The 14,685-nt window shown below is 46.5% G+C and overlaps 1 protein-coding gene across 1 annotated transcript in view; it reads left to right on the top strand.

The window, feature by feature from the left end:
- The first annotated feature begins 5,020 nt into the window (after window positions 1-5,020).
- The window catches only part of TACR3 (tachykinin receptor 3), a 30,837-nt gene continuing 21,172 nt past the window's right edge, over window positions 5,021-14,685 (top strand). Inside the window, exon 1 of the mRNA XM_035111997.2 lies at window positions 5,021-5,487. Coding sequence (XP_034967888.2) covers window positions 5,021-5,487 — 467 coding nt within the window. The remainder of the gene's footprint in view (window positions 5,488-14,685) is intronic.

Below are 14,685 nucleotides of genomic sequence, written 5' to 3'. Positions count from 1 at the left end.
CATCTTGCTTTTCAGGCTGAGGGAGCCGGCGTTTGTCCACAGACAGCTTTTTGACTAAACCACTTCTGGCACAACGGGACACCTTGACGAGTATCAGAGCACATGGAAACGTTGTTTACCTTCCCGCCACAGCGGTACTTATTTATGGTGTGCTTTCAAACTGCTAGGTTGACAGGAGCTGGGACAGAACAACGAGAGCTCAACCTATTGCGGGGATTCAAACTGCCGACCTTCTGATCGGAAAGCCCAAGAGGTTCCGTGGTTTAGATCACAGTGCCACCCGCGTCTCTTTTACCTGTCTACTATAATACGTTCTAACATGCCATCTTTGTGGACAATACAAACCAGATACAATCATACCTCGGTTTAAGTCTGCTGCGGTTTAAGTACTTTCAGTTTGAGTACTCCGCAGACCCGGAAGCGTACGGCTCCCCGGAACCAATTGTGTACTTAAACCGAGGTACCACTGTAAAGTCAATGAGCCAAAACTTTACTGCTTTCCAAAATTATGATGAATAGTGGCGACAAATTGCACACCTTAAAACTATGTGTTGACCGTGTTTGCTTTCTAATAAGGGAGAGCTCAACCCTTCTTTTTCCAGAATCATTTTAAAGAAATTAACCTTCCTTTCCAGGGAAGCTGTGGTGGTTGAGGTTGAGAGGCAGCAATGGGAAATGGCAGCCTTATTTAATTTGTCTTAGAAGGATGTCACTGCTACCTTCAATTCCCATCCCTAATAACATCACAGTAGGGAGCAAATGAATCCTATTAAAAAAAATCAATGGGATTTCCCCCACTGATTTTAGTGGGGGTGTTTTTCATTGAGATATAGACTCAAGCAGAGTGGAAGGAGAGAAAAATCTTTAAATCAAGATGAGTAATTCTGGCAAAGATGTCAGGGAAAGTAATAGGGCTTTTAAACCAGAAAGTATACAAAGAATGGAAAATATTTAAAGAATATCTAAAAACATATTGTTCAAATAATAACCTCCTTGCGGAACTAAACTGATCCTTGTAAAGTATACTCAATAACTGTTATGAGATGAGAATACAAGAAGATTAAGCAGAGTAATAGAAGGATGTGCGCTAAGAAGAAGAAGAAGAAGAAGAAGAAGAAGAAGAAGAAGAAGAAGAAGAAGAAGAAGAAGAAGAAGAAGAAACACAAATACAATGCGAAGAATTGGAGGTTTTCTTTATTTAGAAATTTGAGAAATGAATTCATATGAATTTAAATTATGGTTTTGTACGCCGTGTCTATTTTTTTCCCTTTCTTTCTTCTTCTTATTCTTCTCCTCCTTTTTTGTTCTAACTTTTTATTTCTCTTTTTTGATCTTATGTATGTATATATATATATGTATTTTAACCAAATAAAGACAATAAAAAGATGAGTAATTCTGTTAAGTCTTGGGTGCAGCAAAAACAACCAAAACAAGTAGAGCTGTATGTCATAAACACATATACTTTGGTGTAAAGACCATTGAATTGGCTGCAGGGCTGCAATCCTATGTACATTTACTTGGGAGTAAAGCACCATTGTACTAATTGAGTTCTTGGTTTGATTCTTATTGGTGTAGGAAATCTTCAAGCAGGACTTGAGCAGAAGAGCAGTCTCTCCTCTGGCTATAATCAGACTGAAGACATTGTTACATGCCACCCCAGTCTCCAAGTGGTGTGAGATTCCAAGGGTTCCAGGCACTTACCCAGGGTTCACCTTTGCTTTGGAAATGAGGCACAGTGGAGTCTGTGGTGTCTTTATGATATATGGTTTATTTACATATATATACAACCTGAGCCTACAATGGAGGGACTTACAGCATTGACACCCCAAGAGGTTCTTGCTTCTCCTATGGCCACAGCAGCCTTGGATTCAAAAAGACACCAGCCATGACTCGGCCTCTCTCCAATTTGCCATGTTTTACAGACTGCAATTATTTCCCTCCAGCCCACACCGTCCCCAACTGCAACCCCCCCCGATTCCCCACTCTGCTTTATCTCTGCTAATTGTCTCAGAGCTCAAGAGTCTTTCCTTTCCTGATGGCCCATCTCACTGTCTTCTTTCTCTTTTAATGTAGGGTTACCAGACGTCCCCGTTTCCCAGGGACAGTCCCCAGATTTGCGAATAAGTCCCCGGATAAATTCCATCCCCGGAATGTCCCCGGATTTCATCTAATGTCCCCGGGAAATGCAGTAGCGGCAGTCTTAGCAGCCCGGAACAGTTGACTCTGGCTGGCTTCAGGAGCTGCTTGGAAGTCCCCATATGATGGTGGTGCAGGGGCTCTAAGATGCAGCTTCCGGGCTGCCTCCACCTTCCCTGACCCCAACAACTAAGCTGTGAAGGGAGGCTTCATGCTGCCTATTGAAGCTTGCATGCAAGCAGGAGGGGGCAGGGATCTCTCAGTTAGGCAATGGGAAGCCTCCATTCCCAGCTGAGGGATCCCCGTCCCCTCCTGCTTGCACGCAAGTAGGAATGGGATTGGGGCTGCTCCGATGGGAAGGGAGGCATCATGCTGCCTGAGCCTCACCGCCGCTGCCCTCGGCCCTCCTTCTCCGCCTTCCATGCCTGACCCACCATGCATTGCTTCCCCACCACCACCAAAGAACCAACAACTCAGCGGCTGCCCAGGCTCATGAAGAAGCCGAGATAGAAGCCTCGGAGGAAGGGGGAACGTGGCGGTTGAAGCCAAGGCGGCGGCTGCCCTTCTGCCACGGCCATAGCTGCAGCATCAACGCCCCGAATGTGTAGTATTTATTTATTTATTTATTTATTTATTTATTTATAGTGCCCCCGGATTCATTGAAAAAAATCTGGTAACCTTATTTTAATGCCCCATCTCTCAGGTGATCTCTTGAACACAGGAAGCTGAGTCCAGCTCTTAAGAGTCTGGCTGCCAGTTTAACTCTCCAAGCATTGATTAAATTCTAACACTTACTAAATCCAGAAATTATGAGTGTCTGGCGCCCACAAACTCTTAACAATATTCTGCACTATTTTCTGTTCTGCCTTGAGTTCTATTCTTCAGTTGTACTTGGATCAGTCACTTCAGGAAGGGGCAATCAAACTTCTAGCTGATAAACCTTTGTACATTATGCATTTGGTAGCTAAATTAAATGAGGGGAAGAGCCTTGAGCTCTCTAGAGAAAAAGGTGGGATATAAATTAAATAAATGAAATACAAATAATATTTTTGCACTGACAGTCAAGGGGCTGCATTCTAACCGTATCAAGAATTATAATGAATTATACATTTTAATCTAATGACATGTTACCCCTGGAGCATGGCTATTCACAGTGGCCCTGTGACTTTCCATAACAAATTTCTCCTTTAGTTCATGTATTGCTTTGAAAATTTTATATTCTGTATATTGTAAAGGTCTTTGGCTACATACAATAAAGTTGACTGTCTCCCACTTTGGGCAAAAGATTCCTGCATTGCAGGGGGTTGGACTAGATGGCCCTCGTGGTTCCTTCCAGCTCTGCAGTTCTATTCTATTCTTCCATTCTATTCTATTCCCTCCTGTGATTTCAGGCAACTGGCATTCAGAAGCATTACTGCCTCTGACCTTGGAAACAGAGCACAGCCATCATGTTCTTACAAGCATCTGATCAAATACGGTATGTGCTTCTCAGCATAAAGAATGATGGCAGGGAAGGGGAAATGGTTTAACTAATGGTTCCCAAAACTCAATACTATGATGATCTGCACAGAAGCAACAGGACGGCTTAATCTGATTTTCTGCAATACAGTAGTACAGTATAGATCTCAGCTCAGAAATAAGTCCCATTGATATCATTGAAACTACACCTGCGTAAGGTGAGAATAGGACTGCAGCCTCGAAGTATTATAAAGACTCCTTGATGAAACGCAGAAGGCATTTGTTTATTTGGTGTCTGTTTTTAAAGGACCCCTGCTCTCATCCAGGAGATTTATTTAAAGCGTTCATGAAATCACAGCATGGCCAGGCCGTGTTAGAAAAAGTCGGGCGTACAATGGACTTCAGTGGAAGCTGGGTGAATATTGGAGAATATCTGCTAATGCACAGCGGATATAGAACGAAAGAACTCAGCAGTGGTGCCGTCGACAGAAGACTAAGGCAGAAGCCAGAGGCCCCACGCAGCTGGAGAGCCCCTGGAGAAGGTCCCAGGACTCAGGCTCAATCCCTGGTTTCTCCGGGTATGACTGGGAATGCCTTCCTGAAACCCTGGAGAGCCGCTGCCGGTCAGTGCAGACAAAACTGAGCCAAATGAACCCATGGTCTGACTCATAGCTGCCAAGTTATCCCTTTTTTAAAGGGAAATTCCCTTATGCTGAATAGGCTTCCTCATGAGAAAAGGGAAAACTTGGCAGCTATGGTCTGACTTGGTATAAGGCAGCTTCCTATGTTTCCCAAACTCGGCTGGGCTGGAAGTATCACGGTCTGGGGTATCTGAAGAAGTGTGCATGCACACGAAAGCTCATACCAATGACAAACTTAGTTGGTCTCTAAGGTGCTACTGGGAGGAATTTTTTTATTTGGTCTGAGGTCATGCACCTCTCCTCCGTTTAACTCCGGAGCCTCCCATTACCTAAGCGCAGACTCCGTTTCTGCCGCCGTTCAGTCCACAGAGCTGGTCCGCGGCCACTTCATCGTCGACGACCGCTTGAAACGCACGCCGTTGGCCAAAGCTCGCCAAGGGGAGGGATCGCGCGGCGGATGGAAAGGTGGGGAGGGGGAGTGAAGGAGCTCTCCCCAGCCTATGAAGCCGAGCAGCTTCAACGCCGGATTCACGGACGCCTATAAAAGTGGCGCCGGCAGCGGAGCGCTCCCCCTTTCCAAACAGCATTCCTGAGCAACCTAGAGAAGCGCGCGAGGAGCGCACTTGGACGTCGCGGATCCTCGAGTGGCTTTGCCCCCACCGCAGCTGTCGCTTCCAGGCGCGCGCCCCCCTCTCTCTTTCCTTGCGCCTTCCTTCCCGGGCTCTCCAGGGTGGAGGGGCGCAAGGCGCGCGGTTTCTCTGCCGGGGAAGGCGCTGAGGGGTGAGATGACTTCGATCCCCGCGGCCAACTGGAGCGGCGGCGGCGGCGGCGCTGGCGCGGAGCTGGGCAGCTGGAACGAGAGCGTATCCCCGACGGCCGGGAACTGGTCGGCGGCCTCGTTCCCGCTGGCGCCCGCCGCCAACTTCTCCAACCGCTTCGTGCAGCCGTCGTGGTGCATAGCGCTATGGTCCTTGGCGTACGGCGCCGTGGTGGCCGTGGCCGTGTTCGGCAACGTGGTGGTGATCTGGATCATCCTGGCGCACAAGCGCATGAGGACGGTCACCAACTACTTCCTGGTCAACTTGGCTTTCTCCGACGCCTCTGTGGCCGCTTTCAACACGATCGTCAATTTCATCTACGCGCTCCATGGAGACTGGTACTTCGGAGAGGCCTATTGCCGCTTCCAGAACTTCTTCCCCATCACCGCCGTCTTCGCCAGCATCTACTCCATGACCGTCATTGCGGTGGACAGGTGAGGAAGGCCGGGGCGGGCGGGAGACGCGAGGAGAAGGCAGGCGGGAGAGGTAGACGCGCCCCGTCGGAACCTCCGTCGCTCGCTCCGTTTGGGTGTCACTGCTCAGCTCGAGTCCCCGCGAAAATCTGGTTGTCCCTTCCCCTTCCCTTCCCTCCCCCCCTCCCCTAATGCCTTTGCTCTCTTTTTCTACACGGTAAAGGGATTGTGATGTATATCTTACCAGCATCTTTGAAAGTTAACACAGCAATTGCCCTAACTGGACCAAACGTCGGGTGCTGTAAACGCGCCTGGCCACGTGTTTCCAAGCTCTCCTAAGCGGGGAACTACTGGGTCTTTTTCTCTTCCTCCCAGGATCTGATATTCGGGGGTTTACTGCGCCTGTCCATGGAGGCTCCACTTTATCTCGGCTTTTAGTCATTGCTACTACCTACGTGCATCACTTACCCTTTCGGCCATTCCCGGCTCCCCTCCGCCGCAGTACACACTCCCTATCAAGCTTGTGAACAGTAGTAGGTCATCCTGTAGTAAAAATGTATTTATTTTCGCGTTTTCTTTCTTAAGCCTGATTATCCCCCTTCCTTTCCCGGCCCTTTTCATTAACCTCGCAGACTGTTATACTTGCCAGCCCTCCCTCGCTGCCAGAGGATCCGCTCTGATCAGGCGATCCTATCTGCGCAAGCCGTTCAAATCTCCCTCTTCTCTGTATTCTTACGAGTCGATTATGATTATTTTAGCAGCAGTCATAGGGGAAGAACCATCTCTTCAGAGACAGTGGGAGGAGTTGTTGTTTTTGCCCTGCATTTTAGAAATAGTGTTTTCTGTTGCCTCCGTCCTTGCAACTGTTGAGGTTAATTGATCGCTTCCTGCTATTTTTCTCCCTTTTTTGTCAATGAGCTACTTGTGGCTTTGGGCGGGCTAGTGGGAGTGTCTAGGGCGGCCGTGGAACGTTCTAACAAGCGTGCGAGTCTCCTTTGGATACGTTCGGAGGGTTCCGCTCATGAATGAGATCGGCTCCATCGCTTTGCTTGGGCGGATGGGAGCGTGCTTGAGAGAGCCATCACCGCTTGCCTTTCATGTTGTGCTGTTGTAGGTTGAGTTGCTGCCATTTACTGCGTAAAGGACACAAACTTCGGTTTCTCGGAGAGTCCGAAGCAGCAGGGCACCGATCCCTTCTTTAAGTGCTTGATTTCTTTTTTTTAAATGAGAGTTTTAAAAAAATCAAATGAATTTGAGGAAACTGCGGGAGGCAGTGGAAGACAGGAGTGCCTGGCGTGCTCTGGTCCATGGGGTGTCACGAAGAGTCTGTCCGACACACGACTAAACGACTAAACAACAACAACGACTCTACTTCCAAAGATGGCGAAATGCTTGGGAAACGAGCCTGCTTATTGGGCAATGAGGGGTGCATTCTGTGCATGCTCAGAGGCAGGCTCTCCTAGTGGCGGAGCTCCATGCTCCGGCAAGGGGGGCGGAGAGCAGGCGGGGGCGCGTCCTGGGGCGCGTCCTGGGGACGGGGCACCCAGCGCTGGCGGGGGGGGGCAGGGCAGCTGCGATGGCACCCTCCTGGGATCGCGCTGCCCGGGCGGTGCGCTCCCCCCTCCTCTTCCTCCGCCAGTGGGCTCTCCTGATTACTCCAAGAATGTCCCACGGATGGGTGTTAGAATTAATTCATTATCTGATGCAAGCAAAACCAGGCTGTGATCATTCACTAATGAAGGGCAAACATTCTGTGTGTGCATGCTCAGAGGAAAGCTATTTTTATTGGTCAGTATCCAACAAAAAATCTTTTTAGCAGATCCTTGATATATTTTCAGTATTCAGTAAGTTTCTTTTTTCATTTATTTATTTTGCTAGTGCTCCATAAAAGGCCAGTCACCTGGGTGCTATTCTTCTTTGGCCAATGAGTCATTGCTGAGCCTGCAGAGATCAGGCTAAGGTTCACCATGGTGAAAACTTTTCTCTCCTCCTCAAGGAGCTGTTATCTCCAGTCAAAACAAAAGCTCAGGAAACCTCCTCTGCGTGGGATCTGCAATGGTACACTTGGACCAAGTGCAATAATAGCTCTTCAGATAATTGCTTGGCTGGCTCCCCACAGGAGTTGCCCCAAGCAGCTGAACATAAAAGAGACCATTACAGGTAGGCAGCTGGGTTGCTCTGATGTATTCGAAACAAAATAAAAAAAAATCCTTCCAGTAGCACCTTAGAGACCAACTAAGTTTGTCATTGGCACGGTATGAGCTTTCGTGGTCTCTAAGGTGCTACTGGTAGGATTTTTTAAAAAATAAAAGAGACCAAGCAGGAGACACAGTTGGTGTAAGACCTCAGCAAGGCAGCTCTCGGCTCCAGTGGGCCATTTGGCACATGGCATGGCAGTAAACTTTGGTTCACTATAGCATAGGGCAGCCTTCTTCAACACAGTGCCCTCAAAATATTCTGGACTACAACTTCCATCAGCCTCAGCCAGCATGACTAATGGTGAGGGATGTTGTAGTTCCAACATAAGAAGAATCATAGAAGGATACCAAGAGTCATCTTGTCCAACATCCTGCAATGCAGAGCCCATCTAATCCAACATCTTCTCATTGTGACCAGCTACATAGATGCCTATGGGAAGCCCTGCAAGCAATGTAGCAGCATGCTCCCCACTTGTGATTCCAAGCAACTGGTATTCAGAGGCATACATCCACAGTGGAGGGAGAGCATAGCCATCGTGGCTAGTGGTCCTAATCATAACTTCCTCTTCTTTCTGAAGGACAGAGATGAGTGTGAATCCTTATTTAGCTAGAACAGTGGCATCCACATATCAGCAAGCTTGGGGAAGGACAAAATAAATTTAGGAGTGTGGGAAATACCCTAAGGAGAAAGAGAGTAAAAAATGCTCAGCTCAATGAGGACTGGGCATGCTCAGTGGGCCTAAAAAAGTGGAACATAATGGAGTATCCAGGGAGAGGGCATGGGGAAATGGGACCATGAACAGGAACACTCCACACAAACCTTTCATTGGAAGTCCCAAATAGCTTCTTATTGTTTGTGATGCCCAGACGGAGACTTGCGAGCACACAATATATGAATAAAAATGTCCATAGTATTTTTTTTCTAGCATTTTGTGGCCTTTGAAGCTCACTGTTTACATGTATGAACGTCTGTGTGTCTAAATATATAATGTGTGTACACATTCTGCCAACTAACTTAATGCATCTGATGAAACGTTCTGTTGCCCATGAAAGCATCATAAAACCACAGGGCTCTCTGCTGATTTGACTGCAACTGGCCAACATGGATCCCACTGGCAATTTGGGTGGATTTTGTGGCACAGGTTAGGTTGCTATCAGTCCACATATTGCACACTGCTTAAAGATGATTGTAATTGAGTAGATTGTAAATGGTCGGAAATAAATAAATATTCTTCTAAAGGTGAGAAGGAGTTGTCCTGGGTTGATTCTCACATGTCTAGCAGATTGCTTCTTCCTTGAACTGCATATAGTAGTCACTCCTTGGTACAGCAACCAAGGCATGTGATCTAAAGGCACATCCACACTTTCACTCGACCTCTATTTTTATTGTATTGTGTACTGATTAACTCCCCCGGGTCCTGTAGCTTTTCCTGGTGTTCTGCTGCTGTGCCTTGCAAAAGGTGGCTCTCACCTGCTGAATCAGATCTGATCAGATGCGCAGGAAATCTGAAGAGAGATTTTGCTTAACCGAGCTTCATTTCAGCAGGTCAGACTGGGTTTTCTCAAAGCACAGCGACAGAACAAGAAAAACTCTCAGACTCATGGGAATTTATTAGTACACAATACAATCAAAATACAGATCAAGTGAAAGTGTGAATGAATGCTAACTCATTCTGTAAATCTTGCCACTAGCACAGATGGATTAGAATCCTGAAAATCCTACATTTCATTTTTTTAAAAATCTACTGTAAGGGGAACTGGATGGGTCTGTAAGGGGAACTGGATGCCTGTTTAAAAGGAGTGAGGGATGGTGTTTGCCAGATCTTGCATAGGACTGAATTCCACAACTGCAAGAGACTGAGAAAATCTGTGCTATATATCTCCCCTCTGTGATTTGGCATTTACCAAGCTCATATGTGATTTGCAAAGCATCTAAATCAGGCATCCCCAAACTTCGGCCCTCCAGATGTTTTGGACTACAATTCCCATCTTCCCTGACCACTGGTCCTGTAAGCTAGGGATCATGGGAGTTGTAGGCCAAAACATCTGGAGGGCCGCAGTTTGGGGATGCCTGATCTAAATGTGATCCTCTGTCTTTTGATGGTTCATTTGCATTAGGAAACCAAAACAGCTGTAGCTTTGTTGTTTTTGGTCATAAGTGCATGAAATTTGAAGAAGTGGTAGCCTCCCAAGAGGAGAGAAACCTTGCCAAGTTTCAGACAGGTAGCATAGCGCCAATGTTTTATTGTGATAGCCACTGTTAATGTTTGATTCCGCCCCTCACTCCCCGCCTCCAAGGCACTGTGATTGCAGAGTGTTTGGTGAGATTCTAGCTGTGGATTGGAAGCTAGAGTTGTACGTGAGCAAAGTCCTCCTATTCTCCTCACACTGACATTCGTGTTAAATGGTGTTGTAAAGATTGAGGGCACTAGGAGAAGGGGACGACAGAGGACAAGATGGTTGGACAGTGTTCTCAAAGCTACCAACATGAGTTTGACCAAACTGAGGAAGGCAGTGGAAGACAGGAGTGCCTGGCGTGCTCTGGTCCATGGGGTCATGAAGAGTTGGACACGACTAAACAACTAAATAACAACAAGAAATTACAACACTTTGGAGACACGCTACCAGGGCTTTCTTACAGAGCGTTTCTCAGCTCTAGAGTACTCAGGAGTGCTCCAAATCATTCTGGGTGGGCCTGACTTGCTCCAGAACAATCCACAACTGATTTGGTTGAATTGATTGCAAAGTCCTAGTGTTTATTGGAACCCACAGAACAGATGGCTGTGTTTGCTTGTGGGGTGTGGGTGTGTGGCTTCACAACAGTTTCTCCCATTTGCAATGTGCTCCCAAAGGTTGGTGGCCTCTGCCTTAATGGTGTTCCAAAACACACTGCTTGCTTCTCCTATGTAGGAGATGGAATCAGCCCCCCGTCCCCGTCCCTTCCCACCACCCAACCTTGAGTAGATGAAACCAGAAGTTCAGACTAGCTTTTCAAATGCTATAGCAATTTCAAATACAGTAGCAAATGAAGCAATCTTTTTATTTTTCCTACTTCACAAAAAGCCTGAGAAGCTTAATTGAGTTGGAGTCAATAGCGCACTGGGATCACTATGAAAAATGCTAAGTGTTTTTTTTTTTATTACTGCTGATATTTTACAAGCGGATCATTTCCCCATATCCTGGACAACTACGAAGCTTGGAGTATGGCATTAATATTTATCAGCAATAATTGCCACTTACTTCCCCCCCCCAAAAGCCACTGAAAGGAGCAAAATGGTATGAAGGATTCCATTGGCAGTTTGTTCATGTATTAATAGCAAATATGAGGACACGGTGCACAGGGTATCAAAATTCTTCTGCAAATGACTCTAATTTCCATATGAGTGGGAGCTTAACGTTTCTGCCATTAAAGCAAAAATAACACGGCTAAAAGCAATGATCCATATGGATCACCATGGCCAAAATGGATCAGGAAAAGGTCCTGAGCAAGATCCATTGAAATGGAAGATGGATACTGTATGTGTCACTTTGTGCAATGCCAGTTGCAGGTTTGAAGGGGGTACCCTCCTACTAGACCCATTCCTGAATCTGCAGGACATCCTGGAGGTGGGGTTGGAGGGTCAAGACTCCATGCATCAGAATTGGTGACCACATGCTTGAGGTGGTAGACAATTTTGTCTACCTGGGTTCCACCATAACCAGCATCCGGATCTTCCATCAACACTGACCTGGACAAGTGTATTGGCAAGGCAGCTACAGCAATGGCTCGCCTCTCCAAAACAGTATGGGAGAATGTGATGCTAACATGCGATATCAAGGTGAAGATCTACCAGGCTTGCATGTTGAGCACGCTGCTTTATGGAAGTGGGTCGTGAGGCAACTTATAACTGCCAGGAGCATCGCCTCAACACTTTCCACATGTGCTGTCAGGAAGCTTTTGGGCATCACATGGCAGGACAGAGTCTCAAATAAAGATGTCGTCTCCCAAACAAACATTCCCAGCATGCTCACACTCCTGACTCAGTAACTTCTATGCTAGCTTGGTCATGTCCACAAAATGGAAGATGGAAGGATCTCCAAGGACATGTTCTATGCCCGGAGCTGGCTTCGGGCACCGGGCTCATTGGGAGACCAACTCTACACTGCAGAGAAGTCTGCAAACATGACATGATGGCTGGCATGCTCAACCCCACAGTGTGGGAATCCCTTGCAGACGACTTCAGCACCTGGAGACAGACAGACAGATTGTGACCAGAGGAGGAATAACTGCTGGGAGGAGTGCAGAGAGAAGAACCACCAGGTGCATCTGCAGCAGCAAAACAGGATGCCTTCATCTGCCCCAGCTGCAACAAAACATGTCTCTCCCATATCAGCCTCTACAGCCACAGCAGCACTGTATCCTTTGGTCTGATTCAGCAGTAAAGCACAGTTTTTTCCAGGGAAAGGCTGCAGGGCAAATGGAGGCGTGGATGGACCCTGCATCAGCCCTACATAGACCAGCAGCAGCCCTACATAGACTAGCATGCAGAAGACCTTCCCAGTCTATCCTAAGATGCCAAAGATTGAACCTGGGATGTGTTGCATGCAGTACATGTGTTCTTCTACAGGCTACTAGATGGGCAGAGGGGGTTGCCCATGCATTTTTCTTCCACATTTTTCTACTTCCTATACCTAAGTTAATGTTCATTTTTTCCTGAAATGACATCCAAGCCTCATACACTTGCACAGTTTTATGTCCTGTGGGTATGCTGGCACTGAAACAATGTAATTTCACAGATGTTCTTGATGTTTATATTGCTAAAACTGTGGGAAACCTGAGTTGATTATTTCTCCTGGGTTTCCATAAAAAGTCATTGTCTTACAGTGTTTTCTGCAAATGATGTTTCCAAAGAGATGGGTACTAAAAGATTCTCTTTCTGAAATATGCCTTCTTAAAATCTTTTTTTTTCACGAGACACCGTTTTATAGACTATTTGTTTTATTTCCCTCCAGCGTACACACTGCAACTCACAACAAAGTTCTCCCCTGCCACTCTTTGCAGTAATGAGTCTGTGGAACTTTTGTTTTCTTCTACCTAATAAGAATAGGAATCTTAATTTGCCAGTTTAGGTCACTGACTGCTGGAGGCAAACAAAGATTGTGTGTTCTTGGGGCATGTGTGTTTTCCCCACTCCTTAAGTATATGGAACAACTTCCTTGATGCATCAGCAACAGAATGTTGAAATAACCATCTAACCAATCAAAACACATGTCCCAAATGTGTATCATCTCATCCAAATGAAATGCTTTTTCACCCATGTGTCTCAAATAACTCACTCGCGAAGTAATCAGGGCTGAAATCTTTCTTGGTTACCTGTCTTATAGCACAGTTTGCAATTCAAGGTTATTTCACAAACAGGAATGTACAAAAGTGATAATATTCCTTGGGGTTAGAAAACAGAGGAGCTGCATTGCAAAAAAAAAAAAATTGCTGTTTGCCTGGTGTTGTGGAGTCTCCTTCTTTGGAGGTCTTTAAACAGAGGCTTGACAGCCATCTGTCAGGAATGCTTTGATGGTGTTTCTTGCTTGGCAGGGGGTTGGACTGGATGGCCCTTGTGGTCTCTTCCAACTCTATGATTCTATGATTCTAGTGCCCTTTGATGAGCTAGAGTTGCTAGAGGTCAACACCCTCTCATTCATTGCTCCTTCCATCTCCTGGCCAGGGAAAGAGAGAATCAGCAACCCACGCCAGGTTCTCATTTGCACACTCTTATGAGGTGGGTGCATTGTGCCTAGCAATGGGGTGGGGTGGGGTGAGTGACAGTGGATGAGTAAGAGTGAAACACAAATGTAACAATAGAAACAAGACAGGAAAAGGATTCCTATAGGATTGCAGGTGAGAGACAATTGGTCTATCTAGCCCAATCTTGTCCATCCTGAGTGACAGCAGTTTTCCAGGGTCTTGGGCTGAGGTGATGGAAACGGACCCATCACCTGAACCCCCTTTAACTGGAGATGCTAGGAATTGAACTGGCAACCTTCCAGCTGCAAAGCATGGGCTACATTCCCTCCTCTGGAGAAACACAGACCCCCATTGGAAGCTGTTCAACATCTTTTCCAGGACTGATACTTTGGACCAATTGGATAAATTTCCAATGAAAGGGCAAGCCTTGGTCCCAGTCCCAACTGTACCAGCACTGCAAACTGACAAAAGGTAAAGGTAAAGGGAGCCCTGATCATTAGGTCCAGTCGTGACCGACTCTGGGGTTGCGGCGCTCATCTCGCATTATTGACCGAGGTCATGTGGCCAGCATGTCAAAGCCAGGTCATGTGGCCAGCATGTCAAAGCCGCTTCTGGCGAACCAGAGCAGCACACAGAAACTCCGTTTACCTTTCCGCTGTAGCAGAACCTATTTATCTACTTGCACTTTGATGTGCTTTCGATCTGCTAGGTTGGCAGGAACTGGGAGCGAGCAACGGGAGCTCACCCCATCGTGGGGATTCGAACCACCGACCTTCTGATCGGCAAGCCCTAGGCTCAGTGGTTTAACCCACAGCGCCACCTGCGTCCTGCAAACTGATAGGTTTCCCTTAATTTAACTGTATAAAAATCTGAAATTTTGCTCACCTCATTTTTTTTTAAATGTCCCAGTAGATTCTAGAATGGACATTGAATAGACATTCAGCTCTGTTAGAGTTTGATTAGGGTAACAGCTGTTTATTATACAATCCTGCAACAGGCAGTTCTATGTGCTCTGGCAAGTCTAGCCAGATAGGCAGGCACTTGTGATTACAAACACAGAACCAATGACCATCCTTTGAACTATCCTGATCTACCATATATATTTACAAGGTAATATTGAGAATAATACAGCTTGTTCCATCGCTTAGATTTAGTGCCCCACCAACACCAGTTCTGCTGTCAACAGCAACATAGACAAGAGCGAATGCACAAAAGGGCATTGACGCTTTATGAACATCATAAAAAATGATACATAAAAACACTAAAACGAACTGGAATAAGAATCTGCCTGTTGTGCAA

This window comes from Zootoca vivipara, chromosome 9, assembly GCF_963506605.1.
Source record: "Zootoca vivipara chromosome 9, rZooViv1.1, whole genome shotgun sequence".
NCBI classification, from domain to species: domain Eukaryota; kingdom Metazoa; phylum Chordata; class Lepidosauria; order Squamata; family Lacertidae; genus Zootoca; species Zootoca vivipara.
The sequence above is the reverse complement of the archived record's forward strand: the minus strand, read 5'-3'. Positions and strand labels throughout refer to the sequence as shown.